Source organism: Pteronotus mesoamericanus, unplaced genomic scaffold (genome assembly GCF_021234165.1).
Source record: "Pteronotus mesoamericanus isolate MK-2021 breed Mesoamerican mustached bat unplaced genomic scaffold, CSHL_Meso_final contig_90, whole genome shotgun sequence".
Lineage (NCBI taxonomy): Eukaryota > Metazoa > Chordata > Mammalia > Chiroptera > Mormoopidae > Pteronotus > Pteronotus mesoamericanus.
The window spans coordinates 30,628,957-30,654,871 of NW_026555277.1; the positions used below are offsets into that span (position 1 = coordinate 30,628,957).

At 46.0% G+C, this 25,915-nt stretch overlaps 1 protein-coding gene across 2 annotated transcripts in view; it reads right to left on the minus strand.

Moving 5' to 3' along the window:
* Positions 1–239: 239 nt before the first annotated feature.
* EHF (ETS homologous factor) overlaps positions 240–25,915 on the minus strand; it is a 39,410-nt gene continuing 13,734 nt past the window's right edge. The window contains exons 2-9 of one of the 2 annotated variants that reach the window (XM_054585923.1): positions 18,564–18,663; positions 14,580–14,825; positions 12,317–12,379; positions 9,800–9,868; positions 9,618–9,686; positions 4,455–4,514; positions 3,036–3,231; positions 240–2,932 (exon numbers count right to left, since the gene is read on the minus strand). In XM_054585923.1, the coding sequence (XP_054441898.1) occupies positions 2,833–2,932; positions 3,036–3,231; positions 4,455–4,514; positions 9,618–9,686; positions 9,800–9,868; positions 12,317–12,379; positions 14,580–14,825; positions 18,564–18,660 (900 nt within the window). In that variant the 5' untranslated portion in view covers positions 18,661–18,663 and the 3' untranslated portion in view covers positions 240–2,832. Of the gene's footprint in view, positions 2,933–3,035; positions 3,232–4,454; positions 4,518–9,617; positions 9,687–9,799; positions 9,869–12,316; positions 12,380–14,579; positions 14,826–18,563; positions 18,664–25,915 lie in introns of both variants that reach the window. The other variant, XM_054585922.1, reaches the window with a different exon arrangement.

Below are 25,915 nucleotides of genomic sequence, written 5' to 3' on the forward strand. Positions count from 1 at the left end.
ATAATACATTGCCTGCCTCAGGTTCCCATGAAAACTGTAGATAAGACCCCAAGCCTTTAGCTCTTATTTGTACTCTCCCTTCCAACACTGTAGTGGGAAGTACTCTGTTCACACCCCAAGTCGGCATGGCTTGATTACCTGGAGTTCTCCAAGTCACGAACTGCGCTTAGAAAATGCATCAAACTCAAGCCAAGACAATAGAGATACATGCTAAGAACTTAACACTCCGGCCTGACTGGGTGCCAAGAAATCATCACTTTTGAGAAATAACACAGGCTGCTAATTATCATTAGAACTGTTTCGGTTGGTGCTCCCCAGACTCATCTGCTACCTAGCAACGGTTGCCCTTTTATGGGGAGAATGCTGAAAGGACGAACTTGGAGGAATGTGAGAAACTTAGAGGTTTAGGGAAGTGTAAACTCAGAGAGAAGGCTAGCCATCTTAGCTGAAGAACAGGCAAAGCCAAGGAAGGGATAGCAAAGGGAGGATTAGCAGCTACCCCTACGATCTTCACACGATTCAGACGTACACATTCAGGCATTTACACCAATTAAAATATCTAGATATTTAATCCATTCTGTGAAGTACTGTTAAATGTCGGGGAGGCCTCATAGTTCTTAGCCTGGCTTGGAAAGCAATGTGTGTCGTTTATGCAGGAACGTCTCAGATCTGGGCTGCCAACTGTTGTTTCTCTCTGTTTCCTCAGTAACTGTTACTTAACAACACTAAGTAACACCTTTGTGGAGGTGATCAAGCCAGGCAGAACTAAAAATGGACTTGGCTGTACCTTCAGAAGGTCATTCATCTCAATACCCTAGTATGCCAAGGTCACCATTCATAATGGTCGTCATTATAATTAGGACACAGTGTTAATTCTTACTTCTAGCCTTCTGAATACACGACAAACACTTTATAACTTTGACTAAGAATTGTTCGCCTCTGCTGGGTAAGACACAGTGGCAGGGGACACATTAGTTGATGAAGTCCACTCCCTCTTATTGGTACATATCTTCAGCCCCATGCTATTGCTTAAGAGAGGCAGTAGGGAGGAGAAAGCCAAGGACACAGGGAGCCAAAAAGAAAAGTTGCAAAAAGGATGTGGATGTTCAAATCCATTTGCGACATGCCTGCAGGCTCACAGTCCTCCCAGATTACAGGACCCAGTGCTAAATCTCCAGGTACCCCAAACAATCCCATCATTGAAGAAGTCTCCAATTCCTTACTTACCATAGCTCTTAGCTGTTTGCTGTTTTTTCTCTTACATCCTTCCTTTCTTTTCTAGGTCTTTTTTAAATAACACTCCTCTAGTTGCACATCTAAACTACATACCATTCACTTTGGGATGGATTCATACAAGATAGAAAAAAGATGATCCAAAAGAGGAAAGACTATAAGAATTAACATCTGCAAAGAATATTTTCCCTGGAACTAACTTTCTTCTCTCTCTCTCATCTCTCTCATCTCTCTCTCTCTCTCTCACTTTTTTCTCTCAGCATTTTCTTCTACAATATAATTTTTACTCTGTTTTATAATTCCAGTGAAAATGTCTTCTTTCAGTTCTTGCTACATTACCTTATTCAATGTACCTGACTTGGGCTCTCATCTGGGGTTCTGAAAAGAAGTCCCTCTAGATATTTAAATCCATGGTCCCTAATACTTTAAAAGTTAAAAATAGGCTGACTTTGAAGTCTTGCTTTTGCTCCTTCCTAGGAACTAAAGGATCTTATATATCTTGTTGTTCTGAGAATAAATCACCATCTCCATCGTGACTGACTAAATCAGTGATTCTCAATCAAAGTCAGTTTTGTCCCCTCACCCCCTGCCCCACAAGGCACGTTTGGAAATGCCCGAAGGCATTTTTGGTTATCACCACTTCTATACTTCTAGTGGATAGAGGTCATAGATACTGCTAAACATCCAGCAATGCACAGGACAGCCAAAGAATGCACAACAAAGAATTATTCAACCAAAAACGCCAATTGTGCCAACTGAGAAACCATAGACAATAGGAATACAAGAGCAAACTCATCACCACCTCTTTTTTCCCATTTATTTTTAAGGAATTGGGATAAAGATAATCAAGACTGGCCCCTTTCTTAAATAACTAGAAGTTAGCAGAAGTGGTCATTGAAGTTGTTCACCAATCATCCAAGAGGGAGGAAGGAAGAGGGCCTTGGCATCAGGGAAATCACTCCTGAATGAGTAAAAAGCCCCCACCATTATTCTTCTCGCTGATTTAAACATTGCAAGTCATGTGATTATGCAGTGATTACAGTCCACCTGGATTTTGGTAGTCTTCATTCTCCACTCAGTGGCTCCTAAGGGGCAGGTTAAACTTCCCAGCATCCTCTGGTTCATCTCGTCCATGTGAGACCCTGGGGTTCATCCTAGCAACCATGCCCACCTCTCTCGGTGAGGCCACATGGATGCTTATGTGCGAGCGAAGGACACGTTATCTTTTCCTAAATCATTTGCATATAAAAATATTTAATGCCCTCTGACTTCTTTTCCTTTTCTCTTAGCAAGAAGCACAGGCCGCGATCCCCATTCTTCTTGCAATGGAAACAACTTCACAATAGAGGCAAAAACATGAAACCACATACAGCATCATAGTTCACAGAAAACTGTGTACGTTTGTTCCCCACATAGGATATACTTCAAAGTAACAAAATAATTTTATCAACTGTAGTGTTCCTTCTCCCGTTAGAAGTAGATTTTTTTTTCTCCCCCTCCTGGTACATAAATATCAGAGAAAAGTAGTCTTTGAAACATTTACGTCCAGGAGCTTGGCTTGTTAGGATATGGGGAATGTTTTGGTTTGTGTTCCCAGTGTCAGTTCTCATTTTCTCTCCATCCGCGTGCATTCTTCCCAAATTTATATACCAGTCTTCGCCCATCCACACGTTCCAGAATTTCTCTTTTGTAGTAGTATCTGTAACAAAGGACATTGCGTCAGGTGGCTGGTCACACTAAGCCTGCCAGGAAACTAACTGGACGTGCGGCCTTATCACGTTCCGAGACGAGAAACTCCTCACCTCATGGCTCGGCTGAGCTTTTCGTAGGTCATGCTACTATTGTTTTTCTTTTTACCCCAGAGCTGAGCCACAGCCTCCGATTTCAAGAACCTGAAGATGCCCTCCGACCTGTCTTCCCACTTGATTAACCCTGGATTCCTATCTGGGTTCAGGAGGATGTCGCGGATGAATTCCCATAAGTGGGTCCCTCGTGGATCTGAGAGGCAGAAAAAGGAGTTGAGTGAAATCACAGCAAATAAGGCTCCGAGAAAGCAAAGCGTTGGAATATATTCCATCAAATGGGAGATACTCAATTCTCCCCCGACCCACCAGCGAAGCCAGATCACAGAATTCTCAAATAGTGAATATTTTTTAAAAGGTGTTTGAGAATGAACTAGCACATTTTTTTAAGTCTGCAAATCAGGAAACTGAGACACCAAAGAATGTAAGTGACTTCACCAAGGTCACATAATTAGCTAGTGGCAAAGCCAAGAGGAAAGAAGAGGTCCCAGGTGTCCTACACTTAGAGCGACTCCTAAGTATTGTTGACAAATTGTCTGGGATTCATTTCAACTTGCAACTTCCCCATCGGGCAACTTTTCACCACCTTTCTTTAGTAAGTACCTCCACCAATTAACTGTGCTTCACCCAGGAAGTGTGCTTCAGCCGTGCACATCGCTTCAGTTCTAGTATTTTAATTCTTAGGATAGATTGGGGCGAGGTCTTGCTGGGGTTGAGGGGACCAATTTGGAAATGAAGGGGTAACTGTAATAAAATTAGCCACCAAAACCGGTCTCCCGCCCCCACTAGACTTGTGGCATCCAAACTCTCTCTGGCCCCCCAGTTTGAGGGGCTGTGCTCACTCTGTTCTCTGTTCACTCTGTAATGAAGATGTCCAGTCCCCTGCCCTTTCCAGATTATACACACCTTGTCTCTGACATTTCAAATTTTCATACTTTAAAACCTTCATAAGGTTTTATTATTGGGGGAAGTACAACTCTCAAGGAGCACTGTTGAATCTTAAGAATAAACAGTCATTTCTTGGGACAGTAATTCCACAGAAGTAGGAAGCCAACATTCAGCAGAAGAACAATACAGCTCAGCCGTTTCTTCCTATCTTTCTCTTTGTTCCACCCTCTTTTCTGGAGAAAGGGTAACCGCTAACCCCATGCCTACAAGAAGCTCTTATTCACTGGGTGTCCCAGTTTTAGAACAAATAGACAGACTGAGGGAAGGACACTCACTGAGGTTCCACTGGGAGAAACAGCCAGAGGGGTTACTCTGCCAGCAACTGTTGCCTTTTTTCTCTCACCTGCCCCAGTCTGAGATGAAGAAACGGAGGCAGTGGGCAGAAGCAATATCTGTCTAAAACTAGTGGCCTCCAGGGACACGCAACTTGAAGGGACGGGCTCTGTGCCATCGGAAAGCCAGCCAACTTACTGTGCTTTTTGGTGTGGGGCTTGGCAGGGTGGTCTTGCTCCTTCTTCGTGTCAGGTGATTCTGCTAAAGAGTAAAATGAAGGCTGTTTAATTTACCCATTTCCTTCCATTATCATTTTCATTCTTCATCTGCTCTTTTAACCAATATTTATTGAGCGCCTACTACAGGATTGGCACATTTCCAGTACGTGGTAGTGACCAATACGAAACAGAGAGTGCTATGGAGAAAAATATTGCACGGTAAGAAGTATGGAAATGGGACTAATTTGCCATTTAATATAAGGTAGTGGTCACAGAGGATCTCTATGAGAAGGGGACCAGAAGGGTGTGAGGGAGACAGCCATGCAGCGAGCTTGTGCAAGAGTCTCCCAAGAATGAGAATAGTAAGTGCAAAGACCATGAGGTCAGTGTGTGTTTGATATGCCCACAGAGCAGGAGGAAGCCGGTGTGCCTTTTGGGGCCGGGTGGTGGGGGGTGCTGTACAAGGGGTAGGAGCTAAGATTCAGACCATGAAGGCTTTGTGGGATTTTAGGATTTTAGCTTTTATTCTAAGAGACATGGAAAGCCATTGAAGGATTTAGGTCATTGAAAGGGTTTATTTTTCATAATACAAAAATGTAAACATTTATAACAAAGAAAGATGACTTTCAAGCCAAAGGAGTGCCTTTTTTTGGCATGCAAGGTTATATTTTAATCAGCTTGACAAAGAGGCCATTGACTGGCCTGTGCTTAGTACAGAGGGCCACCAGGGACTATGGAAACAGGTTAGTTTAACAAATGACTTGTTATGGTAACCCTCGTGACTGTCACCAAAGAGGAGATGACAGAGGCAGATCTGTGAAATAAAACTTCTTGAAAAGAAAACGGAATGATCGAGCAGTGTGTGTGGGGGGTGGGGAAGGGGGGCGTTTCAGGTATCGGGAGGACCAAGGCAGCTCTCAACAACAACAACAAAAAATCACACAATCAAAAATATACCAATATGAACACAGAGCAGTTCCTAAACACAAGCCAGTTTTGTTAATAAACCGGGCCAGTAAAACGCATCTCTTCTGGTGTGTTGCATCAGGGCTTCCTGTGCTGGGGTTCACTAGCCCAGACGTGGCCTTCAAAGGCATTTCAGGTTGACTGAAATTACATGCAAAGGGAGCGTCCATCACATTCATTCAACTGTCAAGGGCGGTCCATTATTCTAAAAAGTTTGAATAACAATTAGTTCCTAATTTAAATGGTTAAGAAGAGCAGCTCCTGTTTATTGAGGACTATGTACTAGGCATGGACCTAGACATTTTACATGAATCACTTTATTTATTTCACACAGTAACCCTACGAGGCAGGTACTGTTATGATCCAAAGTTTACAGCTATGGAGGAGCTGAGACATAGAGAGGTCAAATGACTTATCTGAGGTCACGCAGCCTGACAGGAGAGCCAAGATGTGACCACAGTCTGTTTCAAGCCAGAGGCTTCACCCATAACCACTATTCTATGCCATTTCTTAAGCTGCTGGCACATAACAGATTTTATGAAAGTCTTCCCTGCCAAGAATCAAGTTCAGTTCCATAATGCTCTAGTTGGTGGCAAAAAGTAATTCCAATGTGATGGTTTTGTATTTCCCAGTATTCATGGGCATATTTGCTTATCGGATCACCCAGCTTGTCATGACTCAGCACTCCCCGCAGTTCTCTGAAAACTGCTGCAAGATGGGGGAGAGGGCTTTCATAAGATCTGGCAGGGGGAAAAAAACAAAACAAAACTCTTATTCTGGTTAAGAACTTCCCCCCGGGATTTGTCAGCAAGAACCCTGCACCTGAGTTGGATTTCTCTGAAATCTGGAAGGAGAAATCCAGAGGAAATGGAGGAGACTTCACTCTCCCTCCCTGTAGGTTTCAGGGTGAGGTTGCAACATTCTATCAGGATGTGACAATATTGCGACAGGTTTGGCACTGTCCCTGTTTCCAAGTAATACATCACTCTGACAGGGCCACGTTGTTCTTCAGACAAAGAGTGGCATTTACCCAGCAGGCCACAAGCAAAGCTCATCTTCAAATGGCAGCCAGGAGCGATGCAGGGCCATTATTTCAAAGCCAGGATTGAATTCAGGGAAAAAAAAAAAAAAAAAAAAAAACCAAAACATTGTCTCTCAGTTTATTGGCCCTAATCGCTGCACATGGGTTCCAAGCTGATGTAGAATCAATTACTTTGGGATTAAGGTAACTTTGTGAGTAAAACAGAGACCCTAGACCTTCTTCTCAGAAAACGGTACATACAGTACACTTGTGGAAATCTGTAAACAATTTCAGGGGTTTGTGGCTCACTTAGGAGTCCATGGGCCCCAGATTAAAAACTCCCACAGAGGCCTTGAATTTTCTCTTTGAGATATTAGCCATTTACCTAGGCTACATCTCCATCTTATTTGGGAAAGACCAATTAAAAAAAAAAAAATCCCCAAATAAAAATGTTTCCATTGTCATGTGAAGGAATATGCAGCCAAAGGCGAAAGGAAATGAATTTCCTCCAGCCTCCTTGTCTTGTCCCCAATGTGTGAGGGCAAGCTGTGGAGCCACTGACCTGCCTTAGCCCAAAATGATTTGATCTGAAACCTCCCTTTCGCATGATGGCCACCCCCGCGATGTTTTCCTCTCATCGCCAAATAAAAGTCAAAGCCTTTGAAGGCAGCCATGTGGTTAAGTGATTCATGCTTATAAAAGAATGGCTCGCTCTGGGGAAGTGGTCCGGCGTGGCTTTCTCTTGCTCGGCTCCCAGGCACCTCAGGCCAAGGTCCCGGCGGGGTAGGGGCAGCACGAAGCCACAGGTTTGTGATGCAAGTGCCAGATCATGACTTCAGCTAAGCTGCTTCGCAAGAAGCAAAGATTAGAAGCATTTGCATATGATTCAGCTGTGAGCCATTTCTTTACGGGATATACAAATTTCAGTGTTATAATAGACTGCACCGCCCTAGCTTTAGGCTCAGCAAGTCAGTGAATAAACACATCAAGCCTGAGTTGGCGTGATTGGCTTCGGGACTATCGGGCAGATCAAGAACACTGGCGGCCATTTTATGAAATGGGCAGATGGCAGAGAAATCAAAACAAAGCCCGCTTCCCCACCTGCGTTTATCACAGAGGGCATCAGTTTACATTGGGCCCCGCCTCCACTCAACTTGTAACTTGCATTAAGACATAGAAAGATATTGTAATGGGAGCTTGAAAGGTAAAGACTCAGACAAATGACAAATGGGGGTTGGGGGTGTCTGGTCTCAACCAATAGATGCTAAATTATACTGAAAGTAATTGCCCCATCCAGGGCTGTAATTAAATACACTACTGGGGGGCTGTTATTCCAAAGAATTTGCACTCAATTGATTCTTGAAAGAATAATTCCACTAGAGGACCTGAATTGATTATGTCATGTTCCAGCCTGTGTTACAGTCACAGGATAGGAATGAGGGAGGGGGGAATCAAGGATCAAGGGAGATGATGCAGAGCAGATTTGTAAAGCCCATTTTTAGAAGGGCTTTTCAAAGATAGAAGAGGTGGGCTTAGGAGGTTGTGAGCTTTCTGTTCATGCAACTATGGAAGCAGGAACTAGCTTCTTAGGCCCCTCAGCATGATGAGGCTCTAGAAGTCAGACACAGAAGACAGAAGCATGGCCAGGCTGTGAGGCAGTAGAGCTGTGATGACAGCTTTTAGGTTTCCTAGGTGCCTTAAGACCTAACAACCCCGAGGCTCAGGAAGTGGTTGGTTCAAGTTTACATTTAGCTGGAATCTTTTGCCATAAGCCAAAGACCCAACCAGAAGGATGTGGGAGGTGACACCTTAGGAAGTGTGAGAGGAAGTCAGAGGGTGAGGGGTGGTTTCCTCAGCTCTGAAACCCTTCCCTTGATTGGGGGACAACGCTTGCCACAGAAATGTCATCTCTATTGGCTCTGTTCCACCAGAAGGGCAAATTCACTGCAGAGCCTTTCCAGTGATGATGGATCTGTTTCTTAATTTCAGCAAATACTTAGAGCAACACACAGTGTGGGTCCCAGAGAGGAGGGGGAAGTAAAGAAATGACTGGGCCTCAGATCTTCACTTCAATTCCAGAAGCATTTACACTGGCTCCAAGCCCTGTCTCATTCAAGGGACTTGACCCAAACAAAACCTCAAACCAAAAGCTTTCATTATTTCAGTTCTCAAAAACATACTCAACAAAGGCAAAAAAAAAAAAAAAAAAAAAAGGGGGGGGGGGGGGGAGGAGGAGTTGTTGTTTGATTCAGTGTTTTCTTTTTCAAATATTCATTTAAATCCCAGTTCTAGAGTCCCAAATTCAATTCCAGGAAAAGAGCAATTCACTTGTGGCAAGTCTAAGTTCCATTTCATAGACCCAAACAGATCCATAAGTTTACACCCAGATCAAGGGACAACATGAAGCCCTCTATTCATCTCCCCCAAGTGCACTCATTCCTAAACAGTACATGCCAATGTTCCTGTTTGTAAAAGGAAGGGGGAATGTAATCTGAAAGCCCCTCTCCCAGACTCCCGGCAGACCAACCATCCCATTCAACGTAACCTTGACCGAGTCATGGCTAGCCCCCAGAAGGATCCAATATTAACCAAACATGACTAATGGGAACATAATTTAAAAAGTGCAGGTTGTCTGACTGATTGAAGAGTCCTGATGAGCCATGAGGGTAAGACTTCAAAAATTGACCAACTGGTGTGATTTCCAGGGTTCTGAGAATTTCTAATCACTACCCCTCTACCCAAAGACCGGCGCCACAGGTTCATCGACCTCTAATTGTCACTGTTAGATGTTCTTTCTCTAAGTCCAACATTTGTCAAAACTTAAATATAACTGTCTTCCCCCAGAAGTATACTCAAGTATGAATAATTTTATAAGATAATTTCCCAAGAGCAAGTTTTTGTCGAAAAGAGAGTTCTTGTTATCACAAAAAGAGAGTGTCTTAGTTTCATAGGAGACAAACACTTTTGTTAGAGGCACCCTTGCTGGTAATTTTCAATGTACAAATATTGGCTCAAAAGCAGATCTTTCATAAATAGTAACTCCTTTTTATGAGAAAGACTCCAGCCAAGTGTAAACATGGATGTCAGTAATTCTCATTAATGCTCAATAAGCACTTGCATGAGGCACACTTGACCTCTGATGTCAGGACAACTTACCTACAGGAAGGTGATTGGTGGTTGTCATGGAGATCTGGGTCCGGCAGAAAGTTTTGCTGTCCAATAAATCTGTAGTGACAAAAAATAAAGGATATTGAGAGCCACCCCCTGACAACAGAACTTTTTGGCTGTTAAAATAACAAAGATTGTAGAAGGGCATTAAGTGCTGGGGAGTTAGTTACCTACTGTGCTACCATAGTTGGTGTCATATAAATAGTTTTCTTCTTTCCAAGTGTTCATGATGGAAGGGTCTACAAAGGACAGAAAATGGGAATGGTCAGCAATCATCATTCCCTGGGGGAGAGTTTGCTTTTTCTAACTCACTATTCCTCAGAGAGTCATGAGATATTGGGGGGGGGGGCGGTTCCAGAGAGAAGGGATACAGTTGGGCTTCAGCCACATGTTACTTTATAACAGTGTTACCCATTGTTTCTTCCAGTGTCCTGGGGAAATGGACTTGTTATAGTTCCATCCGTGTGTTCTACACCTGTTGGCAGTTGGGGGACCGTTGTGACAGTGGGATCCTATTCCGGACCAATGCTTGGTTTTCCTGGGAGTTTTCTCTGTCTGCACATGGCAGGGGCTAGTTTCAGGAGCCTGGCATTGTTTTGCATTCTACTATGTAATGACCAGAATATGTTTACACTAGAAAAAGAAATTGGTAGAGGGAAATTCATGATTAATCAGCATCTTTTTCTAGTGATATGTTCCCAGGGGAGTTAATAATGTTTCTGTCAGAAAAAGTCAAGTCAGTTCTATCACAGGGACTTCATTGCTGCAATCCAGTGAGATCCTCAAGCTGGGTGACAGGCCCCCTCTCTACAGGATTTCTCTGATTAGCTCGAAGGGCAACATGAGATTCTCAAAACACAAATGCAACAAACAGCTTTTAAGAGTAGGGCCCCATTGCCTCATCTTGCAATCATCTCTCTCTCTTTCTCTCGCTCTCATTCTCTCTCTCGTTCTCTCTCTCTCTCGACAAGCACATCTCACTCTGATTGACTCTTCAGACCTCAGATTCCAAGGCAACTCCCCTCCACCTACCCCAAATGAAGCCCAGCTCCTACGCAACGCCCACATGTGGGCTGGTCTCGGACAGAAGCATTTTCTTTCCTGGCTGGCCAAGAGCTGCAAGATCTGGCAAGGAGCTCTTAGCTGTCCCCACCAGGAACTTCCTGCTTTCTTCTCTTCACAGATCAATGCTGCCCTCAGCTCCCCTCCTGCCCAGCTTCTGAATTTCTGGGCCGGGTGGTAAGCCACTGGCCGAGTTTCATTTTGTTTTTACAACATAAAAGGTATAAAACCTGAGTCACTGGCTAAGTCCTCTTGTTTACGACACAGGGATTTAGCTGGTATTTTAACTAATAGCTACGTGTTTGGGCACCCCAAGCCCACAATCTCTTGGGGTTACACCCTCTCTCCTTGTTGGGTCACATCATACACCTGTTGTTGTCTCTGAAAACAAACTGAACCAAAAGGTTTGGGGGTGTTGGCCCCTCTGTGAGTCTCTTCTCCTCTCCTCCCTGGGTGGACCTTCTCCACCCTTCAGCTTTGCTTTTCTGAACTGGCAACACAAGAATGTCTGGATGGTCAAGAAGAAATTATCAAGTTATTGGGGACCTCTTCGTACCATCCTGGCCATGGGGGGGCTATCTCTCTGGCCATGGGGGGATAGGGCACACCAGCTCTCTGTGGAGTCCTTTGTCTGCCTCTAGGGCAGTCAGAACCATAAAGCACAGACCATCCAGATAACCCAACCCCTGGTCTGTGGGAGAAAGGCAGGGCTAGGGAAAGCTAATTAACATGCCTAGCAACTATTATTCTTTTTCTTTAATAATGGTGGGCTAGCCCCCTTAAGAGCGAATAACTGCATGAGGCCGATGGGATCTGAGTGACTGACAAATCACCCCCAGGTGATATTCGGCCCTTAGTGACTGGCATGCAACCCTCAGGCAGGCCTGTGGAAAACAGTGTTGGCCCCCATGGCTTGCAGTCTCACTGATGAGGACCTGGAAAGTGACCACCGGGCAGTGGCCGCTGCACAGTTTTATCATGGCCAGTGGACTTTGGGGATCTTGCACAGCTCTCCTTAGACTGAGAGGCCAGAGGCCAAAGGCTAACATGCAAGGAGGTCTGATTGGAGGCAGTTAGTGTGCCCTGCAAGTCTCCAACAAACCCTACTCAGGATCCAGGGCAGTCTTTCTTCTAAGAGTGCACATAAGGCAGGAGTTGGGTTAACATTCCTACAGAGCCTCCAAGAGCCCCCGAGAAACCACAGTGTGTAGAGCAGCAAATCTGCATCTTCCTCTTTTTTTTGTGTAACACTCCTACCAGGGGAGGAGAGGGAGAGATATCGACCCTTCCCCTTCTCCCCTCTTGCTAGGCCCACTGGGACTCTGCATCGTTCCAGCTCCTGCACTGGAGCCTGGATGATGCCTTGACCAGGGGTGGGAAGCAGAGAAATGTGTGCAGAATTAGTCTCCCCATCAGTCTAGAAATTAGAAAGAGTTAGCAGACACTGGTCCCAAGCACAAGGGATGAGGCTCATGGACGGTGGCCCACTGGAGGCAGCCAGAGAAGAGGCGTTTCTGGATTTCCTGCCAAAATACTGGCTCCGTCCTGCTCCCACACTCCCTCCCACTTGTCCTTGCCAGGGTATTTGCCTACCAAGTTGGCTCTCTCCGTCTGCTACTACTTACCCGTTTGTTCGGTCTTGACAATGACATTGGGTGTGGACTGGAACAGGTCACTACTGCATGGGACTGTGAAGGACAGATTGGGAGAGTCAGAGTGGGCCCACATGGAGCCAAAACTTAAACAAGGGCAGACCTGGCTTCTTGGAAGAGCTTCTGCCATTCCCAGTGCCTGATCACCACTCTTTGCAGTGGTACAGTCTACAAACTCAAGCCTGACCTTCCTGGCCCAGGAGATCAGTAGCTCAGGCACCCACATCAGATGGAATTACTTGGCTTTGTATAGGTAGGCATTCAGTATGGTGGAAATGGAACTTCAGAGGTCAGAAAGCCAGTTTCCCACCAATAACTGTAAGGCACTTCTGTTTCCTGGGTCTTGGTTTCCTCTTCTATAAATTTAGGGGCTTAAACTAGATAAAGTCTTTATTAGATGGCATCTCTCATGCTTTCCCATACTAAGATATGATACGAAATGTAAATGAAAATACAAGAAAATCCATTTTAACGGGCTCTGTTCATCTTTAATATTAAATTTAATCAAATCCATTTTGATTAGAGCCAATCTATGAGATATGTCTGTGTAAATGCAGTGATTCTTCCCTTCGTTATGCCTTGCAACTCCTCTCTATAATGTATCATATATAAAAGAATGTATACATATGAAGAAATCTCATGTGTTTTTTTTCTCTCCAGTCAGATTATAAATATCTCAGGAGCAGGGGTCATGTCTTTAAACTCTCTCACCTTCAGTTGTCCCATCTGTAAAATGGGTACAATATTTTCTCATAAGGTCATTAAATGAATCAATTCACTTAGCATGCCTAGTATACATAAACACTTAATATATGCAAGTTAATAGAATGTCTCCAAAAAGGCAAACAACAAATCAAAAGTGAGGAATCTGGTCATGAGGCACTTACAGAGGCACCAGCAGCACCCAGTGGGGCCAGCAAGTCCTGGGAGGTCAAAGATGGAAGGTAAAAGACAGCCACATCATCTCCCAGGACTCCCTGCATTAGGCTTCAGGACAAAGGTTGAAAGGACTGGATTTAATTGGAGGTGGGGAGGTAAATATTTTTAATTCCTCAAGTATAAGTCTGCTCTTTCTGAAGATTCCTAGGGGTTATTTATAGAGCCTTGTTTGGTTTGGTTCTAGTAAGAGAAAAATGTGCAACCGCCTCTGTGATGTGGGTGGGAAGAAGAAAGTGCCCGGGAGCTGAATGAGGTCATCCCAAATGGCTACCACAGCAGCCAGCCCTGCGGCCAGACTCCGGGTCCTCCTCGGCAGTGACGGCAGCTGCCAGTGTCTGAATATAGTTCACAGGCCCAGAACTCACACTTTCAAAGCCCCAGCTACCTGCCTACACACAAGTTCTGCTAAGACAGACTTGCTCCTTCTGATGTGGATGGGCCAGCTCACTCTACTAATATATCGCTGCTTTCCAAAACAGCCATCGTTATCAGAGGAGCTTGTTTTATATAGCCATTATCAGGGCAACTTTAAGCCAGTGTCAAAGACATTTTGCAAGGCGAGCTGTCTGCCCCACCATGTCTTACAAGCCAGTACAGAACATGTGTGCGTGTGTACAAACTATCACCAAGGCACAGTGTTTAAATGGTGCCTGTCTGGGTGCCAGCTGAGACCTCAAAAGACAGACATTTGGGGCTCCAAGGGAAGCAGCAGCTCCAGAAATCACCACAGAAATATCCTACCTATGTCCAGATCATTAGCTCTAACTGCTTTTTTTGTTGTTGTTGATAGTTAACAGAACTTTTAAGACTCCGCTGAAATAATGTAAGCCTTCTCCCCTTCCCTTCCCAAAACACAAACATAGATCTAATTTTGCATACCTTCTTACCACCCTTAGGTTCCATCTTAAGAACTACGGTCTAGAAGTTAAAAGAAAAAAAAAGTAGCCATGATGATCTTTACAAGCAAGTAATTAGGAATGAAACTATCAAACCCTGTTTGCAAGGTAAAGAAGAAAAGGTTTTCTGAGAGCAGCAAGTATTCTGTGAATACCCTGATAGCACACCTCCTGGAAAATTAGCCATCAGGAGAGGACAAAATTATGCTGGGTTTGTATGGGATTAGACGCACCTCGTAGCCTAGGCTTCGTGCCTGTTCCCTCACCTCCCTCCTACTTCCCTGTCCTGGACACAGGAGGTGAGACCAGCCTTTGGTGTCCCTGACTAGAAACCCTGCTGGCTGAGTGGGTTTCTGCTCTTCTCAGCTGACTCCTAGAGAGATGGGGAGAAAGATAGTCACCGTTCCACTTGAGATGCTGCAAGTTGCTGTAAAGGAGCTGCCCCGCTGTCCCCGCCGCCCGGATGAACTCCTGCAAAGTCATGTTGCACAGGTGCTCGCCGTTGACATCAAACTCCTGGAAAGGGATGCAGCTGGCGTCCAGCTGGTTGGTGTCCAGGAGGTGCTGGAGCCACTCCCACACCTGGTACTTGGTCCAATACTGAGGATGGATTTCATGCCACTGGCCTCCAAAAAACCCACTGGAAACTGCAAAAGAGGAGGGGGGTTCTGAGAGCGCTCCACGGTTGTCCGCCGGATAACGCCAGACAGGGGCTGTGCCTCTGGTGCCGGATGGCGTGAGGAGCGCGCCCATGGTCCCTGTGTACCGGTGGGGTTGGAGTGTGAGACTCGCTCCAGAGGGGAGGTTCTTGGAAATGTGGTTCTTTTCCCCGCTGTGGTGGGGGCCGACCTTTTAGCCTCTGTGCACCTTGATACCCTCCTTAGTGTAAAACACCCCTGGGAGCTGGATGAGGACATGAGACCTAAAACACTCTGAGGGTATGAGCTCATTCCCCACCACCCCCAAAGTATCATGAAAGCCGAAGCGTCACTTCAGTTTCAGCAACTTATTAGCTATTATTCATACCTGCATACCTCTCTTATTCCGCATTCTCTCTCCCATCTTTTTTCTCTCTCTTACACACACATACACACACACATTCCCCCCCTCCCTCAAACTCAGACCATTTTTAGCCAAAAGTGAGGCCTAAATGCACGGCCCTTTTCTCTCGGATGCCTTTGCTTCTCCCCAAAGTGGTCCAGGTTTCTCATTCGCCAACTGTGCTGCTCCTCCCCGCCCCTCACTGGTTATTGCAGCTACTGCAATGTCATTTCCTTACTCAGTTACCTTCACTCACATCTCTTCAACCACTGCAATTAGGTACAACATTGCCAAGCCACCCACCAAGGTTCTTAACTAGCTATTCAAGTAACCTATGACTTTTGGCTTTTTTCTATTGTTCTTTCAACCTAGTTTATACTCTACCGGTCACTCCCTGTGGAATTCCTACACAGCTTTCAAACTCTGACCACCCTACAAAGTCATCATGGATTCCCAACTTACTAAAGAGCTGCTGTTCTCTGAATCTCCAGGAGACGTGTTGGGTACTTCTCCTGATGGCTTTTCTCATGTTCAGTTTATCTTTAGGAGTATCTAAATACTATCTTATTCTCCTCTGTAAATTATATGCTCAAGGTCAGGGACCCTGCCTCACCCATCTTTGTACCTCCTATAAAAACTACCTCAGAAACTTTGCCAACTTACGTGCTCTCTATAAATTTCTTGAGTGGAATTCATTGCTGAAGAAGAAATAATGTGGGAACCTAGAAGCATCACGAGGTGCATTTGCAGGACGGTTAATTCAAATACCAGTGAAGAAGAGAAGTTCAGTCAAGCCAATAAAAATCGCTAAGCTTAATATGGGCTAACTATCTATGTATGGTTATCATTTCATGCTCGCTTAAGAGAACATCACAAAGTCAGCCCCAAGTCCTGAAAAATGGAGAAGAGACAACAAGCCTTGGGAGCATGTAACAGGGCCGAGAGGTCTTAGAGTCAGTCCCCTTGTAAACAGAGGTCTAAGGGGAATAGCTGTTTTCTAGAAAGGGGAGGAGCAGGGGCAACTATTGCAGCCCACCACACTGCAGCAGGGGAAATCCAACTGAACATGACACACAGATACTCCCACAAACTCAATGATGGGCCAGTAGAGGAATGTGTATTGTAGCACAAGAAAACCATCCCTAACTTTTGCCTCAAGGTCACGATAGATCAGTGCTCCTCAAACTCTAACGTAATTATGAATCACCAGGGAATGTTGTTCAAATGCAGATTCTGATTCCACAGATCTGGGGTAAGACCTGAGTTTCTGCATTCCTAGCAAGCTTCTACTTGATGATGATGACGATGATAAGGTGATGAAGATCATCTGTGGATACAATTTGAGTTGCAAGAAACTAAAGAACTCCTAAAGATTGGATTCCCATAATACCTATGGCCTAGCTCTCAATGCCTCCAGAGGAGAGGCTGAAGGGGAAAAGTTTCCAACCCAATCCCACTTTTGCTCACTCCTTCAGAATCCATTCGTTGCTTTCAGACCTCAGAAGCACTTGACCAGGAGGTCAAGATGATTTAGGCATAAAGGTGGCTGCCACTCATTGTGTGTATTATACTTTACTCCTCATAACCCTTGGCCAGACAAAAGCAGCCCAGAACTCTCAGCTTGGGCCCTGAAGGCAAAGCCAGTGGTAAGAGGGAAGGGGACAAGGATTGGTAAAATATAGTCCAAAAATTTAATTACATAGAAATATTTCCAAATATATAAACACAGAGAGCTTAGACTGGATATTTCCATTTGCTTTCAATTTGGGGGGACTTGCAAGTACAGCTGTTGAAGGATGGGCTACATTTTTTTGTGGTTCCATGAAGCTTTGTTCTCTTTTTCTAAAATAATTGAGTTGCTATGACAGCTCAGAGTTCCTAAGTGCAGCTCAGGGAGTGAAAACAGGAGGTAATAACTCTCAATAACCCAACAACCGGCCTAGAAGAATTTGTTCTCTCAACTTCACAGGATCCAGATTAGAGGATAGTTCTTGATCGGGCATCCTGTTATAACTTGGAAGAACCAGAGAATTTTATGTGAAGCCAGCTGGGAAATTTTCTCCATCAGCCAGTGGGCTCATCAGATGCCTGAAATTTCAGGAGAAACACTGAAATTCCTATGAGTTCAGCTTTTCTCTTTCATTAAACTGACTTCCCCCACCACATCAGTCATGACCAGAAGGTGGGCCTTCTTTGGTGCCTCTGGAAATTAAGAAGTAAAAGTGACACCTAAATTCCACTTTCTGCTGAATAAATTGCCCTGGCTTTCCCCAAAGCAAACAGGAAGAACACTGCCTTAATCGAGGGTCCAGGGGCCCGGGGTTGCCAAAGACTTTCCAGTCTGAAGACCCTTCCTGCCATATTTAGAATCCTCCTTTGAGGTCCCCACAGGCAATCTGAGGCCAGCAACAGAAACTGTCACTGCCCCGAAAAGGCAGCAGTTTGGTGGGACAAGTGATCAAGTAAGGGTAGGTCACCTGTGCATGTTCAGCTGAGCTCCCATGTTAAGAGGCAGAGCTGCCCATGGACCAGGTACTTATTGAAGAACATAATCCTTCTATGTTTGTCTGCCTCCTCTTCAAACTCTGCCCACCAACAGGCCATTTCCATTTTTTAGGGGAGTCAGAGCGGCAGAATCTCTGGTGAGGAGATCTGCAGCAGGTGCGGCGTGGGAGAAGACCCAGAGCTTCTTAGAGCCACCGCATTTTGACGCACAGCAGTCTGCCTAAACTAAACACTTCACAGTGAGGTGCAGGGCCCTGATTCAGCAACAACTTGATTCGGTTGCCCTTCTACAGTAAACCACGGGACTGGTCACCAAACCCTCTGTAAGCCCCCCCACCAACCCCTCCCTCTTCTAATCGACAGGTTCTAGATTAAAGCACTAAAGAGGGGTACATGGTCTCCTAACAAATCTCCTCTCCCCTTACAAAGGTAGGTCACTGGAACATGAAATAGAAAGAAAAAGCTGCTACAACCCTCTCTTCCTCATGCTTCCGTGCAACACATGTGCATGCACACACCTTTTCTTCCTATCCTATCTTGAAACCCTAAGCCAAATACTGTTAAAAGATTCAATAGGTCGCTTTCCCTTTGGGCATCTCTTCTACAACCCTCTCTGCCAGGTTGCCCACCCAGAACCTTGAATGTTGGGAGGAAACAATGAAATCTATCAACTGGGAGCCCCAGAGACCTGATGAGAACTCCGGCATGAAGAGTATCCCCCATTCCCACGGTTCCTCACAGCTCCTGCTATGCTGTTCTTACATTAAGTTGGAAAACAAAGCCGAATGAAAGCAAAGCAAAAATCCTCACTGGGCGTGGCACCCCAGCGGCCCCCTTACCATTGCACATGGGGTAGCTGTCTGTCCAGGCTGGCTGCTGGTGGAGGAGGTTGTTGCTGGGGTTGAGATTCATTACACCACTTCCTTCCAGAATCATGATCTGTAAGGTGATCAAACAGCCCGTTCAGTCAGTGCCTCATGGACAAACGTCATTTTAGAGTGCAGGTCATAGAGTGAATTTAGGAAGAGAGAGAAAGAGAGTTTGTCCTTCCAACCATTGCCTCCAAAGCATATTGCCACAGCCCTTTCAGTAAAAGCAAAACTCACTGGCAATTAAAGATTTCCAGGTTCAATTTTCATATGCATGAGGCAAGTTTTTACAGCCACCCATTCATAAATGAATAATCTCTGATCAGGAATGAAGTGGAGGGAAAATGCAATACCTGCTCACAGGGCGAGTCTGGCCAGCAGCCAAGTCTTTTCTTTTTCTTTCTTTCTTTTTTTTTTTTTTTCAAAAGTGAAAATGCCAAAGAGATTTTGTTTAAAGTGAAATTGCAATCAATGAAAAGCCAAGCTGGTACTGAGCACCTGCGCAGTAACCTGAAATCAGAGGTTTCTAAGTCCCAAGCACACCGGGGCCGCCCCTCACGCAGGCACCCAGCAAGCTTCCTCCACAGAGATGTCTGCCATGGGTGGGCTGGTATGGGCGGGGGGGCCCTCAGCCAGGATGTACCTAGAGCTCCTCCAGTATCTGGCTTCCTGATCATATCAGGAATCAGTTGGTTTCCCTGACAAGATATTGCCCCTCCCCTTCCTTCCTGGTAAAAATTCTGATTAGCTTTGTCTCTCCTTTTAGAGACCTGAAGAATACCACAAGCTTCGAAGGTGACCAAAAGGTGACTTTCTCAGTTTGACGGCTCATTTTCTCAGTAAAGGACCCAGGAGAAGAGCCTTTCTTCTAAGGGCTCGTTTGAAATTTTTTAAACAATGTAAAAATGTTATACTTCAGAAATACTTGCTTCGATTTTCCAGCATCTATTTATACTGTTCCCACCCCCAAGGGAGGCACCTTCTACCTCTCAGACTCCAGCCCCATTCGAACGAATGCTCAATCATTCAAAAGAAAAACAGCCTGTTTCCAGCAGGCACTTGAACATTACCAAGGATCTATAAAGGTAACTTGCACTTCCTAAAATGTTGGGGGAAAGACAGAAAGCTATCTCGATAGCAGAAGATCATGGAAACTTTTCTGCCTGTTTTGGGAGAAACTTGCATCCTTGAGGGTCCCCAATAGCCCCAGGATCCAAGTGCCCACCCAGATTACTCCAGCCCTCAAAACTCCTTCCTCTGATTTAGCTACTACCCCTCTGGTTCTGTGGAGGGTCAGAGAGGGGAGGATGGGGCCTGGAAAAGGAATACAAATTCATTCATGTATTCATTTATTCAACAGAAATTTATCAGCCCCATAATAGCCTGGGCACTGTTCTAGGTACTCGGGACAGAGTTAAATTAGGCTAGACAGACACTTTTATGATGATTATTAGCATCACTAGCATGGTTGTTTGGCAAAAATTGGGCCTGAATCCAGCCTAAGTTGGAGGTGGAAAAGGAAAGACAGAGTGGGAACGATGGCCATGTGACAGTGAAGGGGCAAGGGCACGGCAAGACGGGAGAGCTGGGTCCTACGTGGTGGTGCCCTGTGTAAGAGTCTCAAAGTCAGAAGGGCCGGGGGTTGAATCCAAACCCTACCACTCACGAGCTAAGGTTAGTGTTCACTCCGACAAGGCATCGACCTCTCTGAACTCTCATTTCCTCACACGCAACCTTCCGATGATCGTAGCTACCGTGGGCATTGATGGGAGATTAAGTGAGTTTCTATACCTTAAGCGCTTGGCACAAAATAGGACATGGCTCTATCGCAGATGTGACTGTGAGGAAAGTCCCAACCCAAATGAGAAACAGCCATGGGCCTCAGTCTCCTCCCACGGACACCTAAAAAGAAGGTGACTAAATTGGTTTTTAAGTTCTCTTCCAGAAACCTCTTTGAGTCTCACCCTCAGAGAAGGAGGAACCAACCCAAGTCAAAGATTTCTTTCTTTTGCACAATAACTGGGCCTTTTCCCATCCGGCTTTTTAGAGCAATCATCCTAAAGGTAAGAAGAACTCAGATGAGGGACTGCAAGGCAAAAGAACACCTCCCAGTCCCCAGCGGGGTGGCTCAGGAAGGGATGGGGCATGGCTGGTCTCCTGTTTGCTCAAGGCTGGGCTTGTTCCTCACCAAAATTTGCTCAACCACAAGCAGTAAAAAGGTTACTGTTTAACCCTGAAAGGGCTGAAGCTCAGAGCCCAGCCCTTCTGCTGGGAGGATGAAGCCCTCCAGGCTTGCGGGGGGATGGGAAGGGAAGATTTCCCTGAAACTCTTTCACAAGGATTTGCCTGCAGGGCCATTTCTAAGTGGCTATTTCCTTGGAAGCAAGACCTGCCCTGGCCAATTCCGAGGTACCTAGTTGGTTAGCTCAGAGCTTCTGTTCACCACTTCCCAAAATAAACCCCCAGAAGGCAGGGTGGTATAAGGGCTAAGCACCCTGGCTTTGGAGTTGGGGAGATGTGGGCTCAGATCCTAGTTCCCCTGATTATTACTGGACATGACCTTGAGAAACTTCCAAGTCTGTTTAGCCAAAAACTTTCCGAAGTTCACTTTCCCCACCTGTAAAATGGGAACAGTCACCACACTCAAAGTCCTGTGAGACTCTAATGAGGTCCTGCATGGAGAGAGCTTAGCGGGGAGTTAAAAAAGAATTCAGTGAAGGTCACAGGACAATGTGAACCAAGCCCCTTCCCTCAGGACGGGCACCATTTCTTGCCATGACCTTCTGGAGGCATCCAGAGCTACTCACCCCACAGAGCAGCCTTGAGGACTACAAGGTCGCCTCTGCCCGCCCCCCAGGAGGCTGGCACCCGTCTTCCCAGGGAAAGCAGTCAGTATAGTGAGGGGCCCTTTTTTACAGGGCCCAGTAAATGGTTACTGCTCGTAAAAGAATTTATGTGGCTTAACCCTTACTGTGTCAGAGTTCCCTTGAGCTCACCCAGGCTTGTGAGAAAAGGAGGTCAGTGTCGCGAGCCCAGCAGGACCATTGCAGGCACCGTGCCCTCAGCGTGGGCACAGAAGGCCCCGGGCTCCCACAGCCGAAGGCCTCTCACCAAGCCAGCCCCACTCTGGGGCCCAGTTCTTCGGGTGTAAAATGAGGACATTTGCTGCCCCTCCCCCCCCGTAGAGGACTGCTGTGAACATCCGACCAGATAGTGGAGCCCTGATCCGTGTGGCCCAGTCGGTCCGCAGTCGGGGCGTGTACAAGGGGCAACCGATCGATGTGTTTCTCTCACATCCATGTTTCCCTCCCTCGCTTTCTCCCTTCCTTCCCCTCTCTTTAAAAGCAAATAAAATCTTTTTTAAAAAATGAGATAATGGATAATAGATGTGCCCAGAGCACTGTAAAAAAAAAAGAAAAAAGCATGATTATAACCAATTCACCTATGCTCTCATATACCAATACAGAATTTCTATGGTATCTAGTGGTTACTTTATGGGGTATATAAAGCAATCCTTTTAATTCAAAAGTAGGAGTCTTATTGCCCTGACTAGTGTGGCTCAGTGGGCTGGGCATTGTCCTGCAAAGAAAGCAAAAGGTTTGATTCCTAGTCAGGGCACATGGCTTGGGCTGTGGGTTTGGTCCTGGGTGGGGAGCATAGGAGAGGGAACTGACTGATGTTTCTCTCTCACATCAATGTTTCTCTCCCTCTCTTTCTCCCTTCCTTCCCCTCTCTCTAAAATAAATAAATGAGTGAATGAATGAATGATTTTAATTTTAAAAAGTAGGAGGATTATTTATCACTCTTTTTGACACTTCCCACTTTACCTTCAGCATAGCTTTTATTATTTCTTATCAAAAGGGGAAAAAGAAAAGAAAAAAGAAAAGAAAAGATCAGCAAAGCATCAAGGACGTGAGGTCAAGACTTGCAATCTTTGAAGCCTGGGTTAGAATTCAGGCTCCGTCTCTGAGCCACATGACCTTGAGTATGTTAACATTTTTGAGCTTCAATTTCTTCCCCACTTTAAAGTGGGGGGGGGGGGCGGTCAGGGAAAACGTTGATACCTTCTAAGCGTAAGGGCTGTATTGAAGGATAAATAGTATAACGAGTTTAATGGTGTCTAATCCGGCACCAGTGTACACACCTTCAATAAAAATCAGTTTCCTTTCCTTTCTTTAAACATCAATTCTCAAGGTATTTCTCAAACACACTTTACCTTTTCTAGGGCTGAAGAAGTAAATTCAGAGCCTACGTAAGAATAATTTCACCCTTTGAGTCAGAAGCAAGCTGGACTCACCCCTCCTCCTCTCTAGCTCAAGGGGGAATTCTGGGAGGTGGTCCTCAGCCTTGTGCACTAGGTGAGAAGCAGAGTTTCTCAGCCTCTGCATGACTGATATTTTGGGCTAGGATGGTCCTTCCCGGCAGGGGTGCATTGCAGGCTATTTAGCTGCATCCTGGCCTCTAGCCACTATAGTCTAGTAGCAACGCCCACCTATAGCCAAATTACCCCTGTAGCCAAATTACCCCCAGTTGAGAACCCTGGTTAAAAGTAGAACCTGTGAAAGTGACAGCTGACTTTGATCTTGCTGGTGTGAAGACCTTGGGTTATCCCCTACCCTTTGTGAGCTGCTCTATTCTCTCCTGGGAAACAGGAATGACAGTCAGTAGCCACCACTTAGGCTTGTGGGAGGGTTAAATGACATAAGGGACCGTAAGGCCCCAGTACAGTGTCTGGTGCAAACCAAGTCCTTGCATCTTAAGTGGAGGTTTAAGAAAATGCATGGGGTATCAGGGGCAACTTTTTCTATTCCCAGGTGGTATTCTGGGAATACAGCACAAATTGTTGCTTGGGCTATTAAAAAGTCCACACATACAAAAACGGTACATTGTATTTCAAACACAAAGACTGAAGTGCAATGTGGATTATCCGGGGGCTTTTTCATGTACATTCTCTTATGCCCCTTTCACGTGTAGGAAAAGTGGGAGCGAACACTATTGGCTCTAGGCCTCTGTTCGTTCAGGCTTTCACTTTGACCAAGTGCCACCCTCTGTGCAAATGCGTCTAAGACGGACACTTTTGGAGACAGACATCTACTGTTTTTTGGAGGAGGAAGAGCCACACAGGCTACCCAGGAGACTACAGCACAGACGCGAACCTCACACCAGGCTTCCAGCCAGGGCCTATTTGATTTTAGGCAGCCAGGTGTGGCCATTCCGAAACTCCTCTTGCAGAGGCAGTTCTGTGCTGTGCTGGAGCGGCCCCTGCCTGTGTCGTGGCGGGCGGGGGGTAGGCCACTCTCTGCTCCCCACTTGGTTAACAGGCGGTTTCAGGTTAGAGAAATACCTTGAAACACAAACTCCCACACAGCCCTAAGGTACTAAGGACTCAGACTGCTTCTGTGCCACCCACACATAGGGTCAACCCACCACCCCTGTGCCTGCTCCTCCTCTAGGCCTTCATCAAAGCTCGATTCCCTTCCAGTCCCAGCGCGGCCACCACCACACCTGGGGTCAGGGACAGCAGAACACTTGACCCTAAAGTTTAAAAGTGTGACGTTTCAGCTGCAGCTCAGTGGCACAAGGGGGAGAGATTGAGCCTGGCCACAGAGACCAGATCTCTCTGACATCTGAGTTGAGAGGACAAAGAGCATCAAACCCAGCCCAGCGTTGCTGTGTTTGTCCAGGATAGGAAGAGTAAGAGCTCACGCCTCGGGGGAGCGAGGGGTGGAATCTTGGCTCTGCCCGCCAGCTGGCTGCATTGACGTTAGGAAAGTGCCACCCTCTCTAAAGCCTCAGTTTCCCTGCATAACAAAAATGGGGGGAAATGGGCTTGTGTGAGCTCGAAGAATGCCTGTAGAATCCCCAGCACGTTATCTCGTGCGTGGCAAGTGCCAAGAAATGTCGGTTATTGTTACAGGGACTGCCTACGAGTCTCTTTTTTAAACCGTGTTGTTTGGATTTGGGGACATTCTTGGAGCCAGGGTGGACTCTTCAGAGGCAGGATAGTATAATGGTTGGTAACTCCAGACTCTCGCTTAAGACAGCCACGCTTCACATCCTGCCTGGCTTTGCCAGTTTACTAAAGGGGAAAGTTTGAACAAGTAATCCAACTTCTCTGGGCCTCGGTTCCCTCATTTATAAAATGGAGATGATATAAAAAGGGTAGTTGAAACATAAAATGAGAAGATATCTGTAAAATGCATAGAAAAGTATTTGACTAGTAAGTACTTGTAAATGTTAGGTGGTTTGTATATTAATACTTGTTACTTATTGTGTTGTTACTATTTTATTGGATCCCCACGGAGGAAATTGAGGGCCAAGTTCATTTCAAGCAAGGCCTCTGACCTCTTCCATCTACACAGCATTCCCCAGTTGCAGCTGGCTGGCGCAGTCGAGCCTGAGGCTGGAGTTCCTGCCTCCCCACCCCACCTGGGGCTGCTGTGTGGATGCACCATGAGGCTGAGCTATGAACAGTATCTCTCAGCCATTGCCCACAGAAGCCACGCTATGCCCCTGTGGGTATGGTCTCTGCTTGAGGGAAGGAGAGCCATCCCTCCTGTTCCCATTCCTCCCACAAGACACTCTGTGCCCAGGGTTGCCTGCAGCAGGGGGAGGACACGCACCCACAGGCCGTGGGTACTGCCCTGTGCTGCGTTCGCATATGCCACGGCTAGTTTACAGGCACAAAGGAGAGCATCAGTCCAAAATGAGAGCTCCACAGGGTGACCACAGAGTTTCTTCATCCTGCAGGGTTCCTTAGCAGGAGGAATGCTCGGTGTCTGCAAAGAACAGGGTCTGGGATTTGAGCTAACAGGGGCAAAAAAGGGAGGGGGAGGAGGCACAATTGGGACTCTGGCAAAGAGCTGGCGCCATGGACCCCACAACCCAGGAGGCGATGCCCAGCGTCAGGACTACCGAAGCCAAGGACCACTCAGCGGGCCCCTCCTCCCAACAGAGACAAATACAGCCTAGCTGGAGGGCATGTCTTTTGTTCCATGATGGGATTACTGAGACCTAGGATTGAATGCTGTAATAATAATAATAACAACAACGACAATAACTATACTATAGTAGCTAGGACTTATTGAACACCTAAAACGTGCCAGCTCTCTGCAAGTAGTTTTAAATGCATTTGTATTGTTTGTATTGTGAGTCTCGACTGAAAAGAGGCAATAACTCACTAAGGCTAATAGTATGTCATTTCATGGACGGCCAATCTGAGGCTCAGAGAGGTTAGGTAACTTGTCCAAGGTCACACAGCTTAGTAAGAATTGGCGCTAGAAGAGAATTCAAACTTCGGACTGTCTAGCAATAAACCCCAG